This window comes from Platichthys flesus, chromosome 7 (assembly GCF_949316205.1).
Source record: "Platichthys flesus chromosome 7, fPlaFle2.1, whole genome shotgun sequence".
NCBI classification, from domain to species: domain Eukaryota; kingdom Metazoa; phylum Chordata; class Actinopteri; order Pleuronectiformes; family Pleuronectidae; genus Platichthys; species Platichthys flesus.
The window spans coordinates 15747136-15768866 of NC_084951.1; the positions used below are offsets into that span (position 1 = coordinate 15747136).

General features: G+C 44.7%; 1 protein-coding gene across 1 annotated transcript in view; it reads right to left on the minus strand.

Moving 5' to 3' along the window:
• Positions 1–223: 223 nt before the first annotated feature.
• arhgef25a (Rho guanine nucleotide exchange factor (GEF) 25a) overlaps positions 224–21731 on the minus strand; it is a 43993-nt gene continuing 22485 nt past the window's right edge. Inside the window, exons 3-17 of the mRNA XM_062392505.1 lie at positions 13679–13983; positions 13277–13387; positions 10336–10460; positions 9124–9190; positions 8593–8696; positions 8304–8373; positions 6745–6834; positions 5844–5936; positions 5369–5419; positions 5202–5279; positions 4889–5080; positions 4440–4620; positions 3518–3747; positions 3221–3355; positions 224–2232 (exon numbers count right to left, since the gene is read on the minus strand). Of these exons, the coding sequence (XP_062248489.1) occupies positions 2107–2232; positions 3221–3355; positions 3518–3747; positions 4440–4620; positions 4889–5080; positions 5202–5279; positions 5369–5419; positions 5844–5936; positions 6745–6834; positions 8304–8373; positions 8593–8696; positions 9124–9190; positions 10336–10460; positions 13277–13387; positions 13679–13983 (1958 nt within the window). The 3' untranslated portion in view covers positions 224–2106. The remainder of the gene's footprint in view (positions 2233–3220; positions 3356–3517; positions 3748–4439; positions 4621–4888; positions 5081–5201; positions 5280–5368; positions 5420–5843; positions 5937–6744; positions 6835–8303; positions 8374–8592; positions 8697–9123; positions 9191–10335; positions 10461–13276; positions 13388–13678; positions 13984–21731) is intronic.

A 21731-nucleotide genomic window follows, 5' to 3' on the forward strand; every position in this document is an offset into this window, starting at 1 on the left:
GGGGACACCAGAAAACTTTGTCTTTGTCAGAGGTCCCACAGCGGAGGCCAAGGACCTCAACGGCTAAATTATACTTAAATTTCACTGTGTGAACAAGTACGGGTGAATGCATTGATCAAACATTTCCACAAAGTGGTTACAAGGCACAACAGACTGTTGACTTTAAAAGAGAAACATGGTTATTGTCGAGGAGAGCTTGTGTAGAGAAGCACAAAGACGGCAGTCAGCTTCAAAAAGACACCTTTTATTTGATATGATACAACAGTTTCTACTCAGTCAAACATGGCGTTCATCGACCCTCTCCTGGTTATATGCCTCCTTGCTTTTTGGTTCTCTGTAGTGGTTTTCCTTTTGTGTCACATGCAAAGCTGCCTGATTGGTATTTCCCATGAAAACTCTGCGTTTCACACCAACTGCAGACTAAAGCTGCGGTGTTTGTAAAGTCTAATATCTTCACCTTTCAGTTTACTTTGATTTCTCAGACTGATTATGAAGCGATTTCAATGCTAGCACTGAAACTTGAGGCCTACTGATCTTTGGTGCAGCTGTATGGTCCAACTGAGCTGGATTTGAAAGCCTTGTGGGGACCTCTACTGGCCATAGAGGAGAACAGACCTGATGTGAACAGAATAAATCCCCCTCATCTACCCTGCTTTCCTCTTTTATCCAGATTGGAACTCATATATCTATATTTATTTCTTCAGAGAAATGACAAACTGAACTATCGAACACGAGCACGAAACGTTTGAGTCGTGAGCTGCATTATTTTTAATATATATATTTTTTGGCACTGTTGTCTTGAGGAAGAGGTTGCATGCAGATTTTTCAGCATCTCTCTGTTCATCCAGCAACACATTATCCTTCATTTCAACCAACTGGAGCGGAAACATTTCTTGGCATAAACTGGGTCCTTCTTCTCCTTAAAAGCGGCAATGTTTGATTCCTGTAATCATATGCACTGTGCAGTGTTTAACCCATGCGAGCAAAAGTTAACAGAGGTTATATAAATGGTGCACAGCCTTGACATGACAACAGTGGATTAATAAAACAATCAGTATTAAACCAATGCAAGAGTCCCGAAATATACTCCGGCCTGCAAAGACACATCCGTGTTAAGTAGCATTGTGCCCGACAAGGAGATGTAGCTTGCAACACGTTGGGTCAGCACAGCAGTCCCCTTTGAATGCACCTATGTAGCAACTCCTGTGGAATTTGCCCAAAGTGCAAAAAAGTATTCTGAAGTGACGTCATACCCACGGAGAACCTCCAGGGGGCTCCCTCGCGCCTTCTTTGTCCAGATCAAAAGGGGGGCCCGGTCAAACAGAATTTGAGAGCACAGGGTCTCTCAGAGCTGTGGTGAGAAAGAAAGTTCTCTCAGAAGAAGCTGGAGCGAGCAGACTCCACCGTGGCATGTTCACATCAAGTGTTCTGCCCTTTCGCCGCTCTCCTCGACATAAACAGCTAACGCCGTCGTCAGCAGGGGAATGACAATGTATGTGTATGTAGCTGTAGTTCACAATGGGGGGGGTCAGAAAACAAGTAAAACAAAGAAAATTGACCAGATTACGAGAGGAGCCACCAGAGCTCCGTGCACACACTCATGAACTCAATCACATCCGCACACAGCTTTGCATAAACATACATTCAGGCACACGCATCTCCAGTGACCGCCCCGAACAGGAATGGATATTTCTTCATCGAGCAGATCCCCCTCGCCCTTCGAAAGAGAGAGAAGACTGTAGCGTACAAACTCTCGAAAAGGTAAAAAGCAGAAATCTTCATAACACTGAGTTTCCACTGAGTGCTTCTCTCTTCATTGTAAGCCTGTAAGGCTGCCATATATGTACACTGGAGGGGGCCGAGGGTCGTCCCCTCCCCCTTTACGTGGCTCTCTAAAAACAGGAGCAAAGTCAATTTTATAGATGCAGCTCATAATTCCTTCATTCGATCCTTCAGGTCCCTCTGTTATACTCCAGAAATGACTGTTGAACCAGGTAAGGGCCCCGCCTGGCATAGACAGGCAGTAGACACGTCCTCTTGTCTCCGCAGCTGTGGCTTTAGCTGCTGTCCTCCTCCCGACCCAGGAGACAGGGTAATCGAGAGAGTTCACAGGTCGTCCTCGTCTAGCTGGGCCAGGTTGCTGGGGCGTCGTCCAACTGAGAAACCCGACAGCGGACCCTGGATCCCAGCGTCGACAGGCTGACCCCTGCGGCAGGCCTCTCCTGCTCTCTGCTGGGAAGAGAGGGAACAATCATCACACGGAATAGCCACACTCTCAGATCCAACTCCACCAATTATTTCCCCTTTCACACAGATCTAGAATAGCAGAGTGCTTTCCTGCTCTGAACCCACCGTCCGAGGGATTGTGCAAAAAGTTGCATATCAGCAATTTTTTATTTACAGCCTCTACATTGGCCTATGTTCCATCTATTCTCTCCAGCACAGGCAAGGGAAACAATTATGTGCCTCCGATAGGCATCTCCCTCTGACCCAGTCTGCTTCCTGTTTGTTATCTGCCAAGCCTATCCAAACAGCGCAGACATAGACAAGAGGTGGAGAACAACAACTGCTGGCCTGTCCTCAGAGCTCAGTGCCGACATGATGACAGAGGGACACGACACTAATGGTGATGCAGAGCCCGACAATCAGGATGGTCCCGATGTCGTCTGCAGCAACGGATTGGATTTACATTTTAAAAGATTTACTGTTCCATGATAAAAAAAAAAAGATTACATTCAACAAACTGAAACGAGTGAGAGAAAAATATTCAACATTTCGTTTTTTCGATATAAATACAGAATTTGATCAATTCCCTTTTTTTCCAAGAGGGGGAGAAACAACTCTTCTTATGAATCGACCCCCCCCCCCCCCCCCATCACCACCACCACCACCACCTATCTAAATAAATTGTTACCATTTGCTAAAGTCTTTCATCTTTTAACTCAAATTAATGAGTGTATTGGAATTATTGTCAGACGGTTTTCAATGGCCCATTACTCCCCCAGTGGTTAGCTTCCTGTGGTTTGTTTTGTCATTAATTTTTCCCAGTGCTGCTGTTGGATAATGACTGCTAGACAACCCAGGGGAACAATGTTTAACTATGTGCAAAATAATTACATATAAACTGCAGCACTGGGGCCCTCATTCGAACAGCTTTTCTCGAAATACATATACATAAATATATATATATATATATATATAAATAATAACTATACACTACCTGTGCACTGTGTGTGGTGGGTGTGTACAGCCCATTTGACACGGTTTGACAGTTTGGCTGATCAGTGAAGCCCAGTTGGACGTGTGAGAGAGAAACAGTGTGGGGATCAGCAGGGCACGGCTGGACCACAGCGGGCTGCGGATGCAAACAAGAGGGAAGGCAGTCAACACACAGCACCAACTTTTCTATCATTTCATTCGTGCGATATTTAGTTCTAAAAAAGAAAGCATGTGCCTCATTGCTGAAAACACTGTGTTTGAGTGGGGGGGTAACTGCAGGTCAGATCAAGAAACTTACGTCCCGGCCTGAGTACGTGTCGGTGGATCCTTGGCCTGGGCCTTGGCTGGGCAGATAGAGGGTGGGCAAGGAGGTGTTGTGGGAGTGAAGGGACGGCAGCTTGTGGCGGTCGATGGAGGCGGAGGAGTGGGGCCGCAGGGCGCTAGCCGCCGACAGAGGAGGCCTCATGCAGCGGCCCAGGCTGTTGGACTTGCTCTCCCGCCGCTGGTACTCGATAGGCGACTGTAAGGCTGGAAGGCACAGACAGCAGATATTATTAATGCGTTCAACTTCATATGATCCAAAAAGAAAAGATTTACTGAATGTTTTTTTCATATACAGGATTTGAAAACAATTATAACTTTGGCTAAGAAGATTTCCACAATGTGTCCACAGGGGGCGTTATAGTTGCAAAAGACACATAACAATGTAATAATACATTGAAGCTGCTGACAACTTATCATCATAGTGTAAAATATTCTTAACATGTTTTATTCACTGTATGAAGTTTATTTTTTTGATCAGAAGTTACTAATTAAATAAAAACGAGATAACATACCTTGGGAAAATATAGATTTTTCACAAAACATTATCATATAATAATATATTATTACATAACTATTAAAAAAGATAAATACTATACACAATATAAGGCTATTGTGTAAATGTGATATATAAAAATAGAGGTTGTCCAAATTCTTGTAATATACAACATAGCAGGTAAAATGATGACACCAAATGTCAATATTTTGAGACTTGCTTACTATAATTTGACCCTGAATATATACTGTATTTATTTTCAGGTATGGGCTAACACACAGCGAGACAGGCAACATGTGACCGGACAACAAAGTGAATAAATGGATAATATGCCAACTGGAAACATGATTTATTGATCAGGGAGCATATGGCCTATAGTCTTCAGAGAGCAGCTGGTAGTTACCATTGAGAAAGTTACGCTGGGAATCCAAGATCTGCACCAGATCATTGACCCAGGCCCTGCAGATGTCCGGGGAGGAGGCCTGCAGCTGGAAGCGCACCACGCTCCCATCGGGGTTGCGTGAAGTCAGCACAAAGCGCGCTTCATCGCCGTCCACGCTGGGCTCCACTCCTAGGCAGCTCACCTGGAACATATCACAGTTGACTCGCGTCTGTGAGGAATCCGTCCTGCTGAGTTGCTTGTTAAATACTTCACTAACACATGCAAGCCTCTAAAGGGTCTCTGCCATGTGGGATTATGCAACGTGTGCTGATTTCGGCAAAAATATGCTGTTGTGAGTCTGTTGTGTAACGCAGAACCTGCAGGAGGTGGTGGGCCTTTCTTTTTTTTGGGGGATTTGATTTTGCTGAAACATCCTACGTGGCTGATCTGAGTTCACGGCGGGTGCTCACCTTGATGCTGTTCTTGAAGATGTATGCAGGAAGTGAGAAGCCTTTCTTCCTGTCGATTGGCTCGCTGAACATGACCAGCTGCTCAAACAGGAAGATCCGTCTTTCCTTGGCCCGGGAGAGGAAGCTACTGTCCTGCTCCATAACAGTGAAGGTGTCTTGCTGGAGCAGTTTGCCCTGAGCTGTGATCTTTCCCTGGGACCACAGCGAAGATAAACGTAACAGAAGAAACTTGTTACAGTGCAGTTTTCATGGGCTGACATGAGAAACGTTTGAAAGATTTTAGGGGGTTTGGTTGAAATTCCCTGAGACTTACCTCGAAGCCTTGTAGTCTGCCCACATTCATCATGTCGTTGCAACGTTTTGGCACAAAGCACATCACCTCCACGGCTTTCTGTTTGAAAGTCAATATTCCAGTTGTCAGGAAAAAGAACAAATTTGCAAATAAAAAAAATATCAAAACATATGCAGGAGGACACCAACCTCCAACTCTTCCGTGTCCATCCCAGCCTTGGTGTAATACTTCAGGAAATCCTGCTCAAATAAACACAGCATGGTCACCAGAGCACTCCAGGTTTACTGCTCAGAGTAAGGTGAGGACATCTGGAGGAGTATTTATGGGAGTTGAACCCACCTTTCATTTGAATGCCAAAGGGCCACGTTTTTTAAGACTTATACCAGAGACGTCATTTTATGATCATCTTCAAAGACATATTTAAATCATGTGGTGCGAGTGGAGTCTCGTGATGTAATTGTTCCTCTTCCTCTCCGACTAGAAAGTAGTCAGAGCAGACAATACACCCTGTGTGCCGTAGCGTGTACATGTGCAATTGTGTGTGTTTGTCTGTTTACAACCCGGAGGCTGACCCCGCTGTGTGCCAGGCAGCTGCTCAGTGTGTGCGTGTGCATTAGGTGTTGGTGTGTGAGATCAACAGCGCAGCGGTGTCCTGCTTTTCACCTTGAGCAGCAGCTGGTACTTCATGATCCTCTGGACGGGCTTGATGAGCAGGTCATTGAGCTGCAGCCTGTGGCCGAGCTGCTGCCGCAACTCCTGACGGCGCAGACAGACACAACAACACAAAACCAGTCATGGGGGGGGGGCCGGCCACAGCACAAAACACAGAAGCTGACAGCCGCTGCCCTCTGTCTTTAACAATACATCGCAGGGATTATCCTGTCCATTTACCTTGAGTTTACTGACAAGGAAAAGGAGCCGATCTGAATAATAAATGGCAGCTGAAAAGACATCCACATGGCCATGTATAATATATAATATAGGAGCAATCGGGCAGGCATGCATACTAAATGTGCTATTAACTATCGGCCCGAGTGGCCTGTGACCAGTGCATGATGGGTATGAGATATTTACAGATTCTCATATGTAGGAATTTGATAGTTTTCATTTTTTGGACATTGACTCTAGGAACATTGACATTTTTGACAATGTATTGATTTTACATAGATTACATATTGAACTAGAATGACACTTGGTAAGGTGCATTCAATACCCTTATGAAAACACTTCTAAATTCATTAGATCTGAATTTTAGTTTGGATTTGCACCAAATGCACACATGTCAATATTTTTCGTCCATTAATTATTCACTGAGAAATCGATGAAAATGTTGAAAAACAATCTCAGAATGTTCAAATGGAAACTATTTCCTGGATTCGCAGCGTGATCCCCACATCAACATTTAATGGGTTCTCCCGTAACTCTCACCCAATCCCTCCACCAAGATCCATAGTAGCCTAATCCATCCAGTAGTTTTTGTGTAATCATGCAAAAACCAACACACATACAAACAGAACATAACCTGCAGTTAACAGTGGTAATATCTCTGCGAACATGTGCTCACCTCAAAGTAAGTCTCGATGTACTCTGAGACGATGTGCTCCGACTTGGGCTTGTTCTGACAGTACACCACGTACATATGCAGACGCCTCTCCTGCATGAACAAACATCTCGTTACAATCACTCAGTTCGACCTTTGACACAAATTGGCTGAGATCACATCAACTCGATACTAATGTGTCTTTTATTGCGTTACAAACAAATGAAAAACGCTATTGAGCGTGAGCAGGAAAAACATCAGCGGCGGATGAGCAGCGTCTGGTCCCCGTTTGGGACGAGAGGGAGCGGAGCTGAGGATTAGTCTCAGAGCGAAGGGCCTTTGAAGCTGCCTTTGTCTGGTTAGTGCCTACTCTGCTGTGACTGATTGCCATGGGGGTGCAGATGATGCGGCCCTGCAGCGCCCCTAATGGAGGTTACATGTAGATGAGCGCCAGGTTATGTATAATTCACCCAGGTTACCCTCAGTGTTACCGGAGCCTTCCAGAGCCGGCTGATATAAGGCTGTACCTAGCAACAGGCTGCACGGCTCTGTAACCTAGAGACCGGTAAGCCGCTCCACCTGAATGTGGACACGGTGTAACACCACAGACGACGGCTGCATGTCAAACACAAGGGAGCGAGTGCGTCCACCAGCCTCCTGTGTTGACACATGTTTCCAGGGCTCTAATATTTTGCACGTGTTCGCGATCACACGTGTCCGGTACTGGTGGCAAAGCTCTTGTAAAAAGCAGATTGGGTTTCTGCTTCTCATTCGAGCCGTGTTCTCACTCTGCTTTTTCACAGCGTGACACCGTGCTTAGATTTAGTTAAAGGTTTCTTTATTCCCACACAGGCTTCTTTTGGAGAGTTGATTATCCAGTGAGCAGAGCTTGGTTGGATTGTGTAGTGAAGAGTGAATAAAGCAAAAGAGTTACACAGGCATTAAACTTAATCATTTTCAGAGGCAAAGGCAAGTTGGTCAAGTTGTGTTTTCTCAGAGTGGCACCACTTAACCAATATGTATGACTCTCATTTTTCTCCCTTTCAGCCTCATGACTCCATACCGGCTCAAGCTCTATCGATGGAATCAAAAGTAGAAATAAAAAATGCCTTGCATGCTTCAACCTTGATTCCAGATATGTAGAGAAAAGTAAGCTGCTGTTTACGCTGAAGAAAAAAAAGCTTTTGAATCAAAGGGCGGGAACTGAGGGTTTGTTATTCCCTGTCCTATTCATGATGTCTCTTTTGGCTGTTTTTTCCCTGGTGTTTCCTGACCAGTCCAGTCCAGACTGGAAATTGGCCAGTTTGTCGTTTGTGGTTGTGTGTGTGTGTGTGTGTGTGTTTTGCCGTGTGCACTGTTGTAAAAACACAGCCTGGACGGAGACATATCAGTAACAGGGAAGTGGAAGGGGAGACGCTGGCAGTTTGAGAGAGAAGGAGAGACGTATGGTAAAGGATAAACAGGAGCTCTGCGTGTTTTCTTAACTCTATTTACCCTAGCTCCAAACAGACCCAGACACTTCTACTGACTGAGTGTGTGTGTGTGTGTGTGTGTGTGTCTGTCTATGCAGTAGTCATACTCACATGTTTAATGAAGAGCTGAGCCAGCCTCTCTGGCTCCGCCAAACACTTCTCCAGCTCTCCCAGGAAGTAGCTGCAGAGAATACGCACGCACACACACACACACACACAAGCACACACACACACACACATCAGCCCCAAAACGAAAGGTTAGATTTGTCTCCCGACCTATTGTTCCTTTGTCCCCCATTTAGTCACAAACACAATTCTCTGCAAATGCCTGTTTGTCTTTGAGACTGAATTCATCTTTTCCCCATGAGGAAATATAGATTTCTTTATATCACAGACTTACTCTTTGTGCCAGTCAAATATTTGGTGGATGTTTCCGAAAACAATCTTGTCTTTTCCCTTCATGTCCTCCGGTATTCCTTTGGAGCTCATTGTAGCCATGTAACCCTGCAGGGGAAAACACACACACACACACACACAAAAGCGTTTGATGAGAGATGGAAGAGGATACAGAAAATGATACAGATGATGATGATGATGATGATGATGATGATGATGATGACATTGTTGTAACTGGTTTGTATTCACTGTTCTAGTCCTCATTGTATTGTTTTGTAAATGTCTTATGTATTTTATTAAAAATGTAAATAACTAAATAAAACCTAATACACTATCTAATTATTTATTCTATATCCGTCTTGTTTCTTCTGTTACTGTTATAATTTTTAACTTGTCATTATATTATTATTACCATTGTTATTATTGTTATTATGATGATGATGATGATTATCATTATTGTACACTCGATGACTAAGTCCCTTCTTCTTCTTCTGTCGGATTTTTGTGCTCTTAGCTGGCAGACTGTGAGGTTTACCTCCACTATGAATCCCAGGTCTCCCACGTAATGGTTCTCTGTCTCCACAAGCTCCTTCAGTACATACCTGTAGAGTCACAAAAGAGGGAGGATCGCTGTCAGAGTTTATTTAGCAAAAATCAGCAGCACTTCGTTTTACGAGTCACGGTTTCTGAGTAATTTTCCAGAAAGGCACCGATACAGAGCTGTAAATTTGTAGATCCTGGAAAGAGTGTGATCTGGTAACAGTTACAGAGAAACTGCAGCCAGGTTTTAAGTGCACACTTCAAGCTAACTAACTCCAGTTCACTGCAGCCTCTCAGTAAACGAGAGGTGAGCTGAACAAACAAACATGTCAAGTGTAACACAAGAGAGCATCTCACAGTCCTCATCAACAAATGCAGATTATATTTGTGATGGAAGTGTCTCTCAGTAGTCTGTACATGAAGTCGGTATGAAACTTCAGCTGATGAAGACCATGAGATGATCCTGAAAGTTACAGGAGGTCAATCAACCCCTGAGTTAACATCAAATTAGTTTAGACAAGCAAACAATTCAGCAAATATGTAGAATAAATAATAAATTCATATTCTTTTCAGTAAAATGTATATCTGACCCTATTTTCGGTCATAAAGATTTTAACAGCTCTTTGAGGAAACAGCAGCAACTACCCTCTATACTACTTATTAACTTTTAATAATGTCCTTGTTCTTCAAACCTGGGTATGTGAGTATAATCGCCTTCAACAAGGGGATTATGCTTTGTTTGTTTCTTTGTTTAATAATTAGCAAGATTATGTAAAAAAACTTCTCAACCGATTTCCAGGAAATTTTGTGGAGCGGTCGGGCATGACCCAAGAAAGAAGCCAATAAATTTTGGATAGTATATAATAATTTGATGCATATCAAAATAAAATCTGTATCTAGTCAATTAAAATGTGCTTCATGATTATCTGTAAGTGCCATTCTTATTGAAAAGCAGCCTATAGTCTAAAAAAAAATGTTTTTTCCTGTAAGCCGTCAGTAGACTGCAGTCGAGGTTGTCATTAAGCAAGTCAGCACCACTGTGCCCACATACATCCTGCTGCTTGTGCTGCAACAGGCTGTAGATCTTTTTAGGACTTAGATATAAGATGAAATGACAACTAACAAATTTCCAGACAGCAGCAACGCAAGAATGCAATAACACGGGCCTCTTGAATTAAGATCATGTTTGCGTTGATGAATCACGTACAAGCTTTTCTCCAAGGCACTTCCCCTCTCCTCCTCAGTGTCCGCCGCAGCCGACCACTGGCTGCACGTGTCGTCCATCAACACGGAGCCGCTGTCGTCCGGCAAAACGTTGGTGGACTGCGTGTCCTGAGGAGACAGAGACGGAAAGCTAAGGGAGAGAGATGATAGTGATGCAGGTTTCCAAGGTGACCAGGGAGAGCAGAGAGCGGGACATGGAGCAGAGATTGAATGATAAGAAGATCCGATTCAGATTGTCACCGTTAATGATCCGTGCTGTGCACCTCAGCCACAGACGGATGGAGAGAGGGAGATTGAAAGATAAAAAAAAAACTAAGAGTGAAAAGGACCAACATAGGAGATGACATAGTAAAGCTTTGAAGGTTCCTGATGGAGTTAAGAAGAATACAATTACAGAATGCCCAGTGGATATTACATTACATTTCAGATTTATAAGTGAATTCATGAACCCTATTCCCTTGTTTTGCCCCCTGAGGATTTAAACCTGTATGTAAACACATCACACTTCATCTACAATAGCAGCATCTATGTCATGAATCCCCAGTGGGTTACTGCCTTATGTCTGCAAATAGAAAATGCACGCAGGATAAAGCCAAGGTTACTCTGATCCAATCGATTGTGTTATAAACATGACCTCCTTTTCACGCTTTTTCCTGGAATTGATATAATTTCCTGTGTGGATCCTGGCACAAACATAGCCATTGTGCGTGCCGCAACAAAGCCCTCACAGACCGACACCATCACAAACTCAATGGATACATCTGCTCACGACCCTTACGTTGGAAGTCTCTGTTTCTCACCATATTCCTTGAGCAGTTTATTTTTTAGCCTTTCACTCTCTTGACCGTGTAAACTTACAGGAGCAGCCGTCTGTCTTCACCTAAATCCCCACGTCCAATTGTCCCAGTCAAGCAGAACCTCCCCACCTTAAACACATACACAAACCTGCTTACCCACCACAGACATTCACCTAATCCCCCAGACTACCCCGGCAGGCGGCCGGCCGATGGAGAAATAAACAGATGGATGGATAGATCGATAGAGATTTAGGCAAATGGAAAGATAGACAGAACTTTCTTCTCCACTCGCTCACCTGACATTTCCCTGATAAACATATCAGTGTCTTCGAGTTGTGAGCTTTTTGTCACAGTTATGTGTGTGCGAGAGAGAGAGAGATACAAGAATGAAAGACACAAAGCTGAGTGGAGACACAGGGGCGTTGGGGGAGAGACAGAGAGGCTCCAGATAGACCCTCGCTCCCCCTGCTCGTCTTGCCCTGCTCGGAGTTCTCCAGCCTGGCTGACAGGTCTCCCTGGCTCCCTGATCACTTCCAGATGTGCAGTGGCAAAGCCCACAGGAAAAACTACCCCCCCCCTTCTCCCTCTGTTCAAAGTTTTGTTTTTGTACCCAGAAGCTCACAAAAGAAAGAAAATGAAAACAGCTTCATCAAAAGCTGACAGTAGTTTAAAAAAAAAAAATCATTACTAGAATCTAACAACAATTCAGCTATTCTCAAACTAAGAAATTTTAGATGAGAGGAATTTGAAGTTAAATATTGCGTTGTTCCTTAGTTATTTGTTTACCGGTGGTCAAGATGACAGACTGCACAAACTGCTCATACTAGGATCTGTGGTTCTGGATTTCCTTTTGACACCAAAGCTCAGTTGACTGCTGACACACAATCACAAGAACTTTCCACTGACCATGAAATAATAAACCTTGAATCCAAACTTACTGAGCTCCTCTGTGGTCGACTTTAGAGACAACAAGACAAGATGAAAAACAACAATGAGTATTACACTGGACATGTGGCCAGTGACGGATGTGGAGCTGAGAGAGACAGAAACCACATCTTGGAGTTGACTGACCTACATAATTTAATCTCTCTCTCTCTCTCTCTCTCTCTCTCTCTCTCTCACTGGGCAGTAAAAACACAACAGCGCTGACCTCACCCCCCCCCCCCCCCCCCCCCCCCCCCCCCCCCCCATGATGTAATCGAATAATGGCTTTTGATGTGACTGAAATTAGGATTTAAGTGCACTGGTGTCTAACAGGAGACACTCCGAAGTGCTCAAAGGATCAGATATCCATATTGTTTCATATTGGAAGGACTCAAATTTCTGCCACCGCTTTCACCCCACAACCAAAAAGGAACCCTCAGACTGGAGACCCGTCTTTGCCATGAGCGACTGACTCAGAGTGTTTGATTGAAAAATGAAAGCGTATGTGCGCACACAGTATTGGTTTTCCCTTCACAGAAGCGGAGTCATCTCTCATCTTCTCTGCCATTTCGTGCTATTTCCTATTTATCTCCGGGCATGTCCTTTTGTAACATGCTGAATGTGTGTCATGCATCAAACGGGCCACTGTCAAACTATACCCCCTGGTTCCTCTGCTGCATTGATCTGCTCCCAGAGCGCCTTGGACTCATTTGGACTCTGTTACATGTCTGTGCTACAGCACGTCCATTGTGGGCATATCTCTGCATGCCTTGTTATGTGTGTGTGGCTACAGAACGGAGATCTCCTGTGAGCATCTGTGTGTTTGTTTGAGTTGTTAGTTGAGCTCGACCAGCAGCAGAACAGTTAGTCATTTCCAGATCTGGCTGGGGGACCATGGATACAAGGAGAACTGATGTAATTGCCCTGCCAGGCCGGGTCCTCACAGAGAAAACTGCTTTACTCCTCTCGCAGACAGTAAACTGTTCACTAGAATGAATCAGCAGCGGATTAAAAAACTCATTACAGCCAAATTTGATTCATAAAAACAGTCAGTTACACTCTCGTCTTGTGGCATCAAGAAATCTCCCTGTTAACACAGTGCTTCAATCGAGCAATTTCTATAATTTGTGATTATAACATCAGGTGGTGACTGATACAACAGGTTGGACGGTGGTTGTTTTACAGTAGATCACGTGAACAGACCTGAGTGTTTGGCAGGGATGTGCAGCCAATGAGTGAGTCAGTGATGTAGCTGGGGGACTGCAGTGTAGCAGGTGACAGGTCCTCAGGGCTGGCCAGGCCATCTTTCCACCCCTGTAACACACACATATACATCCACAGCGTCAGAAAAACACAAAATCATCATGATGCAAAATATGTGGAGCACATTCATGCATTCAGGCAAACAGAAACACACTCATGCTGGAAGCTGCAAAACATGAAAAAAGAGCATGTGAGTCACAGAACATGGGTTCCTGCAGGCTGAGCCAGTAATGCTGCTGTTATTTTATACCATATAATTAATAGCCTGTTTGCTTCAGATCCATACAGCACAAAGTTCATGTGTAAAAAAGAACGCATCCTCATTATAACTTCAGTTCGCACCAGTTCTCTGTGGGTGACAGGCAGGATGGTGAGGGTCTGATCAGGCCTCTGGGGGCCAAGGTCCTGGCTGTGGCTCTGGGATGGAAGAGACGGAGATTTTCCTTCTAGTTTGCGGACCTGGCGCTCTCCTTTGGCGGTGGCCCCGGCGCTGAGTTTGCGGACGGGGTTCGTGAGCCACTTCTTCAGGGTGCTCACAGAGCGTCTGGAGCCCGGAGAGCTGGGGGCCGAGCTGCCCGATGCCTGGGGGGGCAGGGACGCCACAGAGGTGGAGATGCTGCCCTCGCTACCAGCTGCTGAGTACGAGTCTGGAGGGAAGAGAAAGAGAGAGAAGGAGAGGATTATTGGGAGAAGAAGGAGACTTGTTCAAAGTTAAGTGCATATTCTTTAAATTCAAACTTCAGTTGATGAATCTAATAATGCCAAAAGGAAATTTTCAATGCTCAGTGTTGGTCAGTGAGAGGTGATCGAGCGCTGGCGGCACAAGACGTGTCGACCAACCAGGAGAGAAGAAGTAACAAGAGAAATCCAAACAAAGTGTGGATATATAAATAGCCTTCCTCCTCAAACACAGCTGTGCAGCTGTGATCCCCTCTAAAATACACACTGTCCTGTTTATGTCAGACAGACATATTTTTTTTTCTTTCATTTTTGAGCCGTGCGTCCAATCACATGACCGGTGCGCGCTCCGATGTGAGGCAGACAGCTGAGGTCAGGATGTGAAAAAGACTCCACACCCGTTGCAGATCGACTGCTGCTGCACTGTGATGTCAGGAGGACATGGGAAGTGAGCAGAGGGGGGTACTGGGACCGGACATCCACTTTAATCCTGTGTAGGGAAGGTCTTCGCTTGGGACTGTTTGTTTTTTCTGTCTTGTCCTCCATTCCCATCCTGCCTGCCGCCCTTCCTCCTGCCTCCTTCAGGCCCGAGATAACGCTTCCTCTGAGCTGTGTGTCTGGAGAGCAGGTCAGTCATGCCTCCCCTCCATCTTCTTGCCCTGAACCCGACCTCTGATCCCTGATCTCCAGTCACCTACAGATGGAAAAACACTCTCCTCTGCTAAGACTCACTGCCGCGATGGATCTTTCCCAGCAATTCTCTGGGTTCTCAAAGATCAGAGATCAAAAACAAAATAACTCGCCTTTAGTTTTCCAAAAATGCACTTTCCAGAAAGATTTTATTAAGTCTCTGAATTTGTTTATAAGAAGACAACACTGACCTCATTTCTGGGCTCCTTATGTGAGCCATCGAGGAAGATCTTATCACAGTAATGCCCAGACTGCAGGAGGCACGCTAACGCAGCATGGCCCATTTTGTGTCCCGACTTCAAAGACCAAATTCATTCACAATCCTCCTCTCATGTGCATACTTAAGAGATTGATCCCACACTTTTCTCATTTGTTTCAACACACTGATCAATGGAAATCAACTGTGTTAAAATGGCCCCTGCACAAGCCTCAGCCACACCTCAGCAATAAATCCCACGGTCATGAGTCCACTGCTCACAGATTTGGATAAAATGTGTATTTTGTGGATTCAAAGTACAAACAGAAACCCTGTAAGTTGTCTGTTCATCGCCATTACAGACGCTTCCTCTCTAATCTTTCTCCGGCTAGTCGCGTTGTACATTTTACAGGCATCGTGCATGCATGTGTCTGATCCCAGGGTGGCCAATTTCCCCATCCGCCTCTCCACCGCCCACCTACCCCCCTCCACATGAAAGACTGGAGAGTGTAAGGAGATCTGGCAAGTTGGGGGGGGGAGCAGAGAGCAGAGATGAGGAACAGAGAGGGGTACAAAGAAGGGAGACGGCTAAACCCTGCGGGGAATAGATGGAAATTTAAACAAACAGTGGATGGGTCCACAGACCGTGAGACGACGTAGCAGGGAAACAGCCGTCTCAGCTCGAGCCCTTTGCTCTTTGGAAATGTTGTGGCTGCAGAATGCAACTGGAAATCAAAAAGCATCTGAAAGTCATTGTGTTTACGACGCACGATGTAAAAGAAAAAAAGCCTGAGGCAGCGCCTGCACTGTGTCCTGAGGGCTCCCCGGTTAGAGAGAAGGGAGAGGATGTAAAACCTGATTCTGAGCACATGTGATATGTGTGCAACCCCCCGTCCTCAGCTTCTCTGACCTCTAACAAGGTCCAGACCCAGGGGTTTGTGTTCCCTATAGTGTTCCCTGCTCAGGTTTGAGTCAGGCCAGGATTGAAGGAGGTCACAGTGCAGAGACAGCCAGCAACACTGCTCCTAACCATCTCCAGACATCAGCTGAGACGGCTTATCAACCGAAAAAAAGACGAGAGGCTGACACCCTCTCTGTGCCTAGAAGCAATTAAATATGAGCAGAGACGGCAGTGCAGCTTCAAGATTTGAAAGTCTGTGACAGAATGACACAGTGGCTCTGTCGAGTGTACAGATTTACAACATGCAGCGTGTACATCATTTACTGGCTTTATAACGAGGGTCGTTACATCATCATCTGTCTCCATGGCAACGCGGGAGCCCTCACATCTGATCCCTGGGTAGTTAAGGGTCGGTTTCCCTGTTGACCCACAGAAACTAAATGTCTGAATTGTTATAAAACCTTACGCAAGTGAGTACAGCGAAATATATAACAAAGCTGTTTTTGCCCAGTGACAGCGAGGGAGAGCAAAGCACAAGGGGAGATGATGAGCGTACCCTCAGAGCAACTCCGCACCCCCCCACACACACCACGAGATGAGAGGAATTGATGCCACCTACACCAAGGAAACTGCCGTCTCGCTGTGTGCCGTTAGAGCCCAGTGACATCCGTCTCCATAATGACACCGAGAAGAAACGATTCCCTGGGCTGATTCAGCTAATGTGATTGGTTAGCGTGGTCGTGATCATTAACAGTTGAAGCTGCAGCAACAGCATCAGTGGTGATCGGTGACAAACTCACGGCTGCTGGGGTGGATGAGTGGGTTCTGCTGAAAAGATGTTTCAGACTTTTTCTTGATGCTGTTCACATCAGCGTTTGTCTGTTGGTCAACAGGATCACGCAAAAAGCGCAGGACAGATTATCACGAGACTTGGTTGAATGATGTGATATGTGTCAGGGGGAAATAAGCTTACATGTTGGAGCAGATCTTGATAAGTGGACACATCCAGGATTTATTTCCTCCTCCGTTAACACTGTGAGGCCATTTCCGTTGATTTCTCAGAGAGTAACAAAAAATCGGACATGTTTAAACGTGGTTTCATAAGGGGACCGTTGGGCCTTGGCGGAGGTACATGTGCTCTCTGTCTGCTCCTGATGTGAATAGATCACACACGATCGGATCATCTTTTTTCTTTCAGTTGTTTTACTAATAATCAGCAACTTCTTTTGTAGTAAATCAAGCTTTTGACTCCTTGTCTGATCAAATGAGATTAGGGGCAGCAAGTAACTTGATTAAGCATTTTGCCCACGAAAAGTCCCAAATAAATACATTTTCTTGTGTAAGAAGCAGAAGATCATCACATCTGAGACGCAGGAAGCGACAAATCAAACGCCTTTGCTTGTACAAACAATGGTTTTCTGAAAATTGACGCATCAACCTGATATTCGCAGGTTCCACATCATCTGATTTCCCTGTTTTTCACGGCGTTCACAAACCAAGTCTGTTTACTAATGTTTCGAAATTGTCTGCAACTAAATTGAATGATCCAATAATCTGTGACACAGCTCACAGTCATGTGGACACGGAGGTCACAGAGGTTCGATTAGGATGTGACTGAATCAACTTCCTGACCAGTTGTGTTTGAAGCAGAAAATTGGAGAGAATATAAGGGAGATTCTCGGCTCTGAAGCAGGAGTTTGTGAGCGTAGGGGGTGTATTTTAAGTGTCGGCCTTTTCGAAGAAGTTTGGTCCAGCTTCCTTTTATTGATCAGCGGATAAGTGAGAGCTGCTGAGCTGACAAATCAGGCTAAAAGCGTTGGCTGTAATGGAGCAAAGTTGTTCACAGCCGCTCCACTCTGGAGCCCTCTGTCAATCCCACAGCCTCTCGGGACACACACACACACACACACTTGCAATGGCACATGCACATTTTCTCCAGGGGAGTCCAGATGGGTTGCAACAGACTGTTCCCCTCCAGTGTCACCCTTCTGCAAACAGCGCACAGCACCCATCAGAAGCACGCAGCATGCTGGTCACTGCAGTGCAACATGTCAAATGTCCAGCTGAGTGTGAGAGACTCTTGGAGCTGCCCATCAATGCCGGCATCCTTGAAGGTAAAAACCGTGGGGTTGTCGGAGAGGGTGACAGTTGACCTACAGGCCCCAGACGCCCACCTGCACCGATGCTGACAACTCTTACCTTCTCTATCCTCTCGTTGGTTCATTGCCCTTCTACCTTAAATGCTCTTCAGCCCCAGCTCTACTTGAATATTACATTTCACCCACTCAGAGGAAATGGACACTCTTCCCATCAACCAGCAGGACCTGGGCTGCACTCAGGCACTCAGATGTGCAGACTGAAAGACCTGGGAGACAATGAGGCTCTTAGTACCTGAAACATATGACCGGAAACCCTCTCACCGTCCTCCCATGAACTTCTATAGAAATGTTTTATGACAATCTTTTACTGTATAATCTTTAATCTTTAATCTCCTTTTATTCTTTTGAGCTGAAGAAACAATCTTTAGACCTTTTTAAACTCCTGACCTTTTGTCTCATATATCACTATTTTCTCTCATTATACCTCATCCTCATGTCTTCCCTCTTCCTTTCCGCTTCGTCTCGACTCTTCCTCTTAACCTCTGCCTCCCTCTCTTGCACTCTACCCCCCTCTCTTCCTCTGCCTCGCTCTCTACACTGCAGCTTTGTTTTGAAAACTTTGACTGGGTCCTGCCCCGGGACTGGGAGACGCAGTGCCCTGCCCTGATGCAGTGCCCCGCTCTGCTCCCGGGGCTGCTGAGATCAGCACAAGCTTGACATGCAAAACCAAACTGGCAAAGAAAACTGCTGCACACCACAGGGATGCAAATTGGTTGCCGTTTTTTAAAAAAAACCCTGGAAAAGGTCAGAATAGGTTTGAAATATATCCCACTCACATTACTTTTGTAGCCGTAAGATTACATTATTTACAGGGGGATATAACCTCATGATGGAATTGACTTTAACTTCACACTTTAAAGGTGGCATTTGAAAAATTATAGTCCCAATTATAGTTTGCAAATTTGTCACCTTTTTCACCTCCTGATGAGTTTACATCTAGCACAAGAAAAAGTAATATGAAGATCTTTCCTCTCCTCTCCTCTCCTCTCCTCTCCTCACCTCTCCTCTCCTCTCCTCTCCTCTTGGCAGTACACAGCTTAAGCAACTGAACCCACTGCCTGAATAATCCTCAGCAATCATCGAGCTGCAGGTTTTTCCAGTGAATATGAATTTGTATTTTAATGAACAGCATAATAAGGGAGACGGATACAAGATGGGTAGATGGACCTGAGAACTGGGGATTATTCATGATTTTAAAGTGAGCAATAAATGAAGGTGAAACAGGAAGAAGGCAGCCAAATGGCAGCCAGATGGAAGCTAAAACCTAGAGCGAGAGCAAAGGAGAAGAAGGGAAGGAAGGCGAATCAGACACCAACTACCCTTTAGATATAGTTTATAGATATACAAATCAGAGCTGTGCTAATTTCTTATCTTATGCAAAGGCTATGCAACAACACCAACAATTTTTCTCATCCTTTTAATATGTGTGGGTCCTCGGAGAGAGTGTGCAATAACTTTGGCAGCAACACACTGCAGTCACACAGAGATTTCCTGTCCTCCTACTGACCCAGGCACACATGCACACACAGCCGTGGTTCCAATACGTAGTACGAGAATCAAGTGACACAAACAAGTCGTCAGGGAGGGGGTCTCCCGCCGTCAGCCCTCACTGCCCGACTCTGTGGCACGTTTTTCATCAGATTATAGCATCAAAGCGATCAAAAACCGGAATAGACAATGCTGCCATTAATCCTTTTGTCTGTAGAACAATGTGAAAGATTTAATTCCCACGTTTCTCCCGATGAAGGCGTATGGAACAGTCCTAAGTGATAGATCTAAAACCTGCAGACAGAAGGTCAAATCAGGTCAACATGTGTGGAGATGCATTTCAAGTGGTGAAGGTTGTGCGTTTACATCACACTCGCTGCCTCCCTGTTGATAGACTTGGTTCCCATCATCCCAAATGAGGTTTCATTCATTCCTCCAGCATCGACTGTGCATCTGAATCATCTAAAGCGGTCCATCCGCATGAGTGGGCGACTGCAATCCCACCCCCAACTCTGCCTTTTCCTCCAGCTGCTGTGGTAAACAGTCAACCTGACCAGGGACAGTGTAGCAAGAAGCTTAGCAGAGGAGGAGGAAGTACTCAAAAATATTATACTTAAGTAAAAGCACAAATAATAAAGTGTCTGGTTCATCAGTACCAGGCTCAGACAAACACACAAGTTACCTGTTGTTGTAGCTCATGTTCAGTTTCAGTCAAGGTTTGAGGGACGCTTCTTTCATAATTTTAATATCCCTGATGCTTGATTGGATCATTTGAACATACCTCTGTCCCTCATTCTGTTTCAGGCTAAACAATTAAAGTAATTAAACCTGTAACAAAGTTTGCATATTGCAATATGGATAACTTTCCCACCAGACCAACACACTGGCCAAATGTATATAAGTAGTCTGGTGCCTATTGCAACATCATGTAGGGTTAGCCTGCAAAATTAGAGGTCTGCTGGTTTGCGTGAATAGAGTGTCCTAGGATGGAGTCAAATTCCCTGCCTGAATTACTGTTTCAATTTCAGGGGATTAAGGTTCCAGCTTGGACCATTTTACACTCACACCGAGATATTAACGGGATCAAGAGGAGAATGGAAAGTTCTATAGCCAGTAATAGTGGTCAAACTCAAAGCAGCAGACACAAGGGTATCCTATGGATGCCTAAGAAAACCACATCCTACAATCTGTTTCATAATGTAATGTTAAGTGTCTGTCATTAAAAGTTCCCTGCCTGGTAATTACCCCAAAATTCTCAAGTTTGTAATTTAAGCTTTAAGTCTCAAGTCCAATTCAGAACTTTATTAAACTTTGGTCACTACTGAAAAAAACTATTGAAGAAAGAAATTACTGCATTGGGAAAATATCAAGGAAAAGAATTCAGACCACATATATTTTGATAGAAGTACAATATCTCAATGTTATAAATTCATTAAAATTTAAATCTGGTCAGAATGTGATTTTAAGTGCGTTACTAGTGCCAAACTATGCAGTGCTGAGTATCACACACAAGTTCATTCCTTTGTAAAAGCAACTCTCAGAATCAGTGGATGAGCTTAACACTGATATTTCAGCTTGAATTAGTTCAGGAACAAATATTTACTTTGCTTCTCTTGATCTGATAAAGATGTGGATGATGGAAGTTAATCCGGTAATGGTGCTGGACTGGATTTTACTCAGTTACTGTGTTTGCATAGTGCTTTTCCAGTCTTATCAACCACTGAAAGCTCTTTACAATATGGTCTCATTCACACACACATGCATGCAGCGCTTTTTACAAAAACCTTTTCTATCAGACACACACTGTCGGCACATTTAGTGTTCAGTGTCTTGCCCAAGGACACTTCGGCATGGAGACTAGAGGAACCAGAGACCCTCTGGTCGGTGGAAAACCAGCTGGAGCCCCATTCTTTGAGGTTTCCTGCACAACAGATTGAACCATACTCACATAAGATCATTTCACATGGAGGTTGCAGATCAACCTGAATCACTTCACAGTGTAGAAATACTCATGTCCTCAAAATTTTATGTTGCCACGGTTAAAAAAATAATATTTACCTTGTATTATGAGATATGCTGAGAAAAAGTGGGTTGGCGGCGCAGTTGCATGACCTTGCGGTAACTAAATAGAACTGGTGTGTGTGTGTGTGTGGGCAGGGGGGGGTCCAGATCATTAAAGTGATGATCAACACTACATTTTCAGCCTCTTTAGCAGCAGGCAGCAGCAAGCACTGTGTGAGTTTCTTGGCACACACATATGCACGCACACTCTCGCTCTTTCTA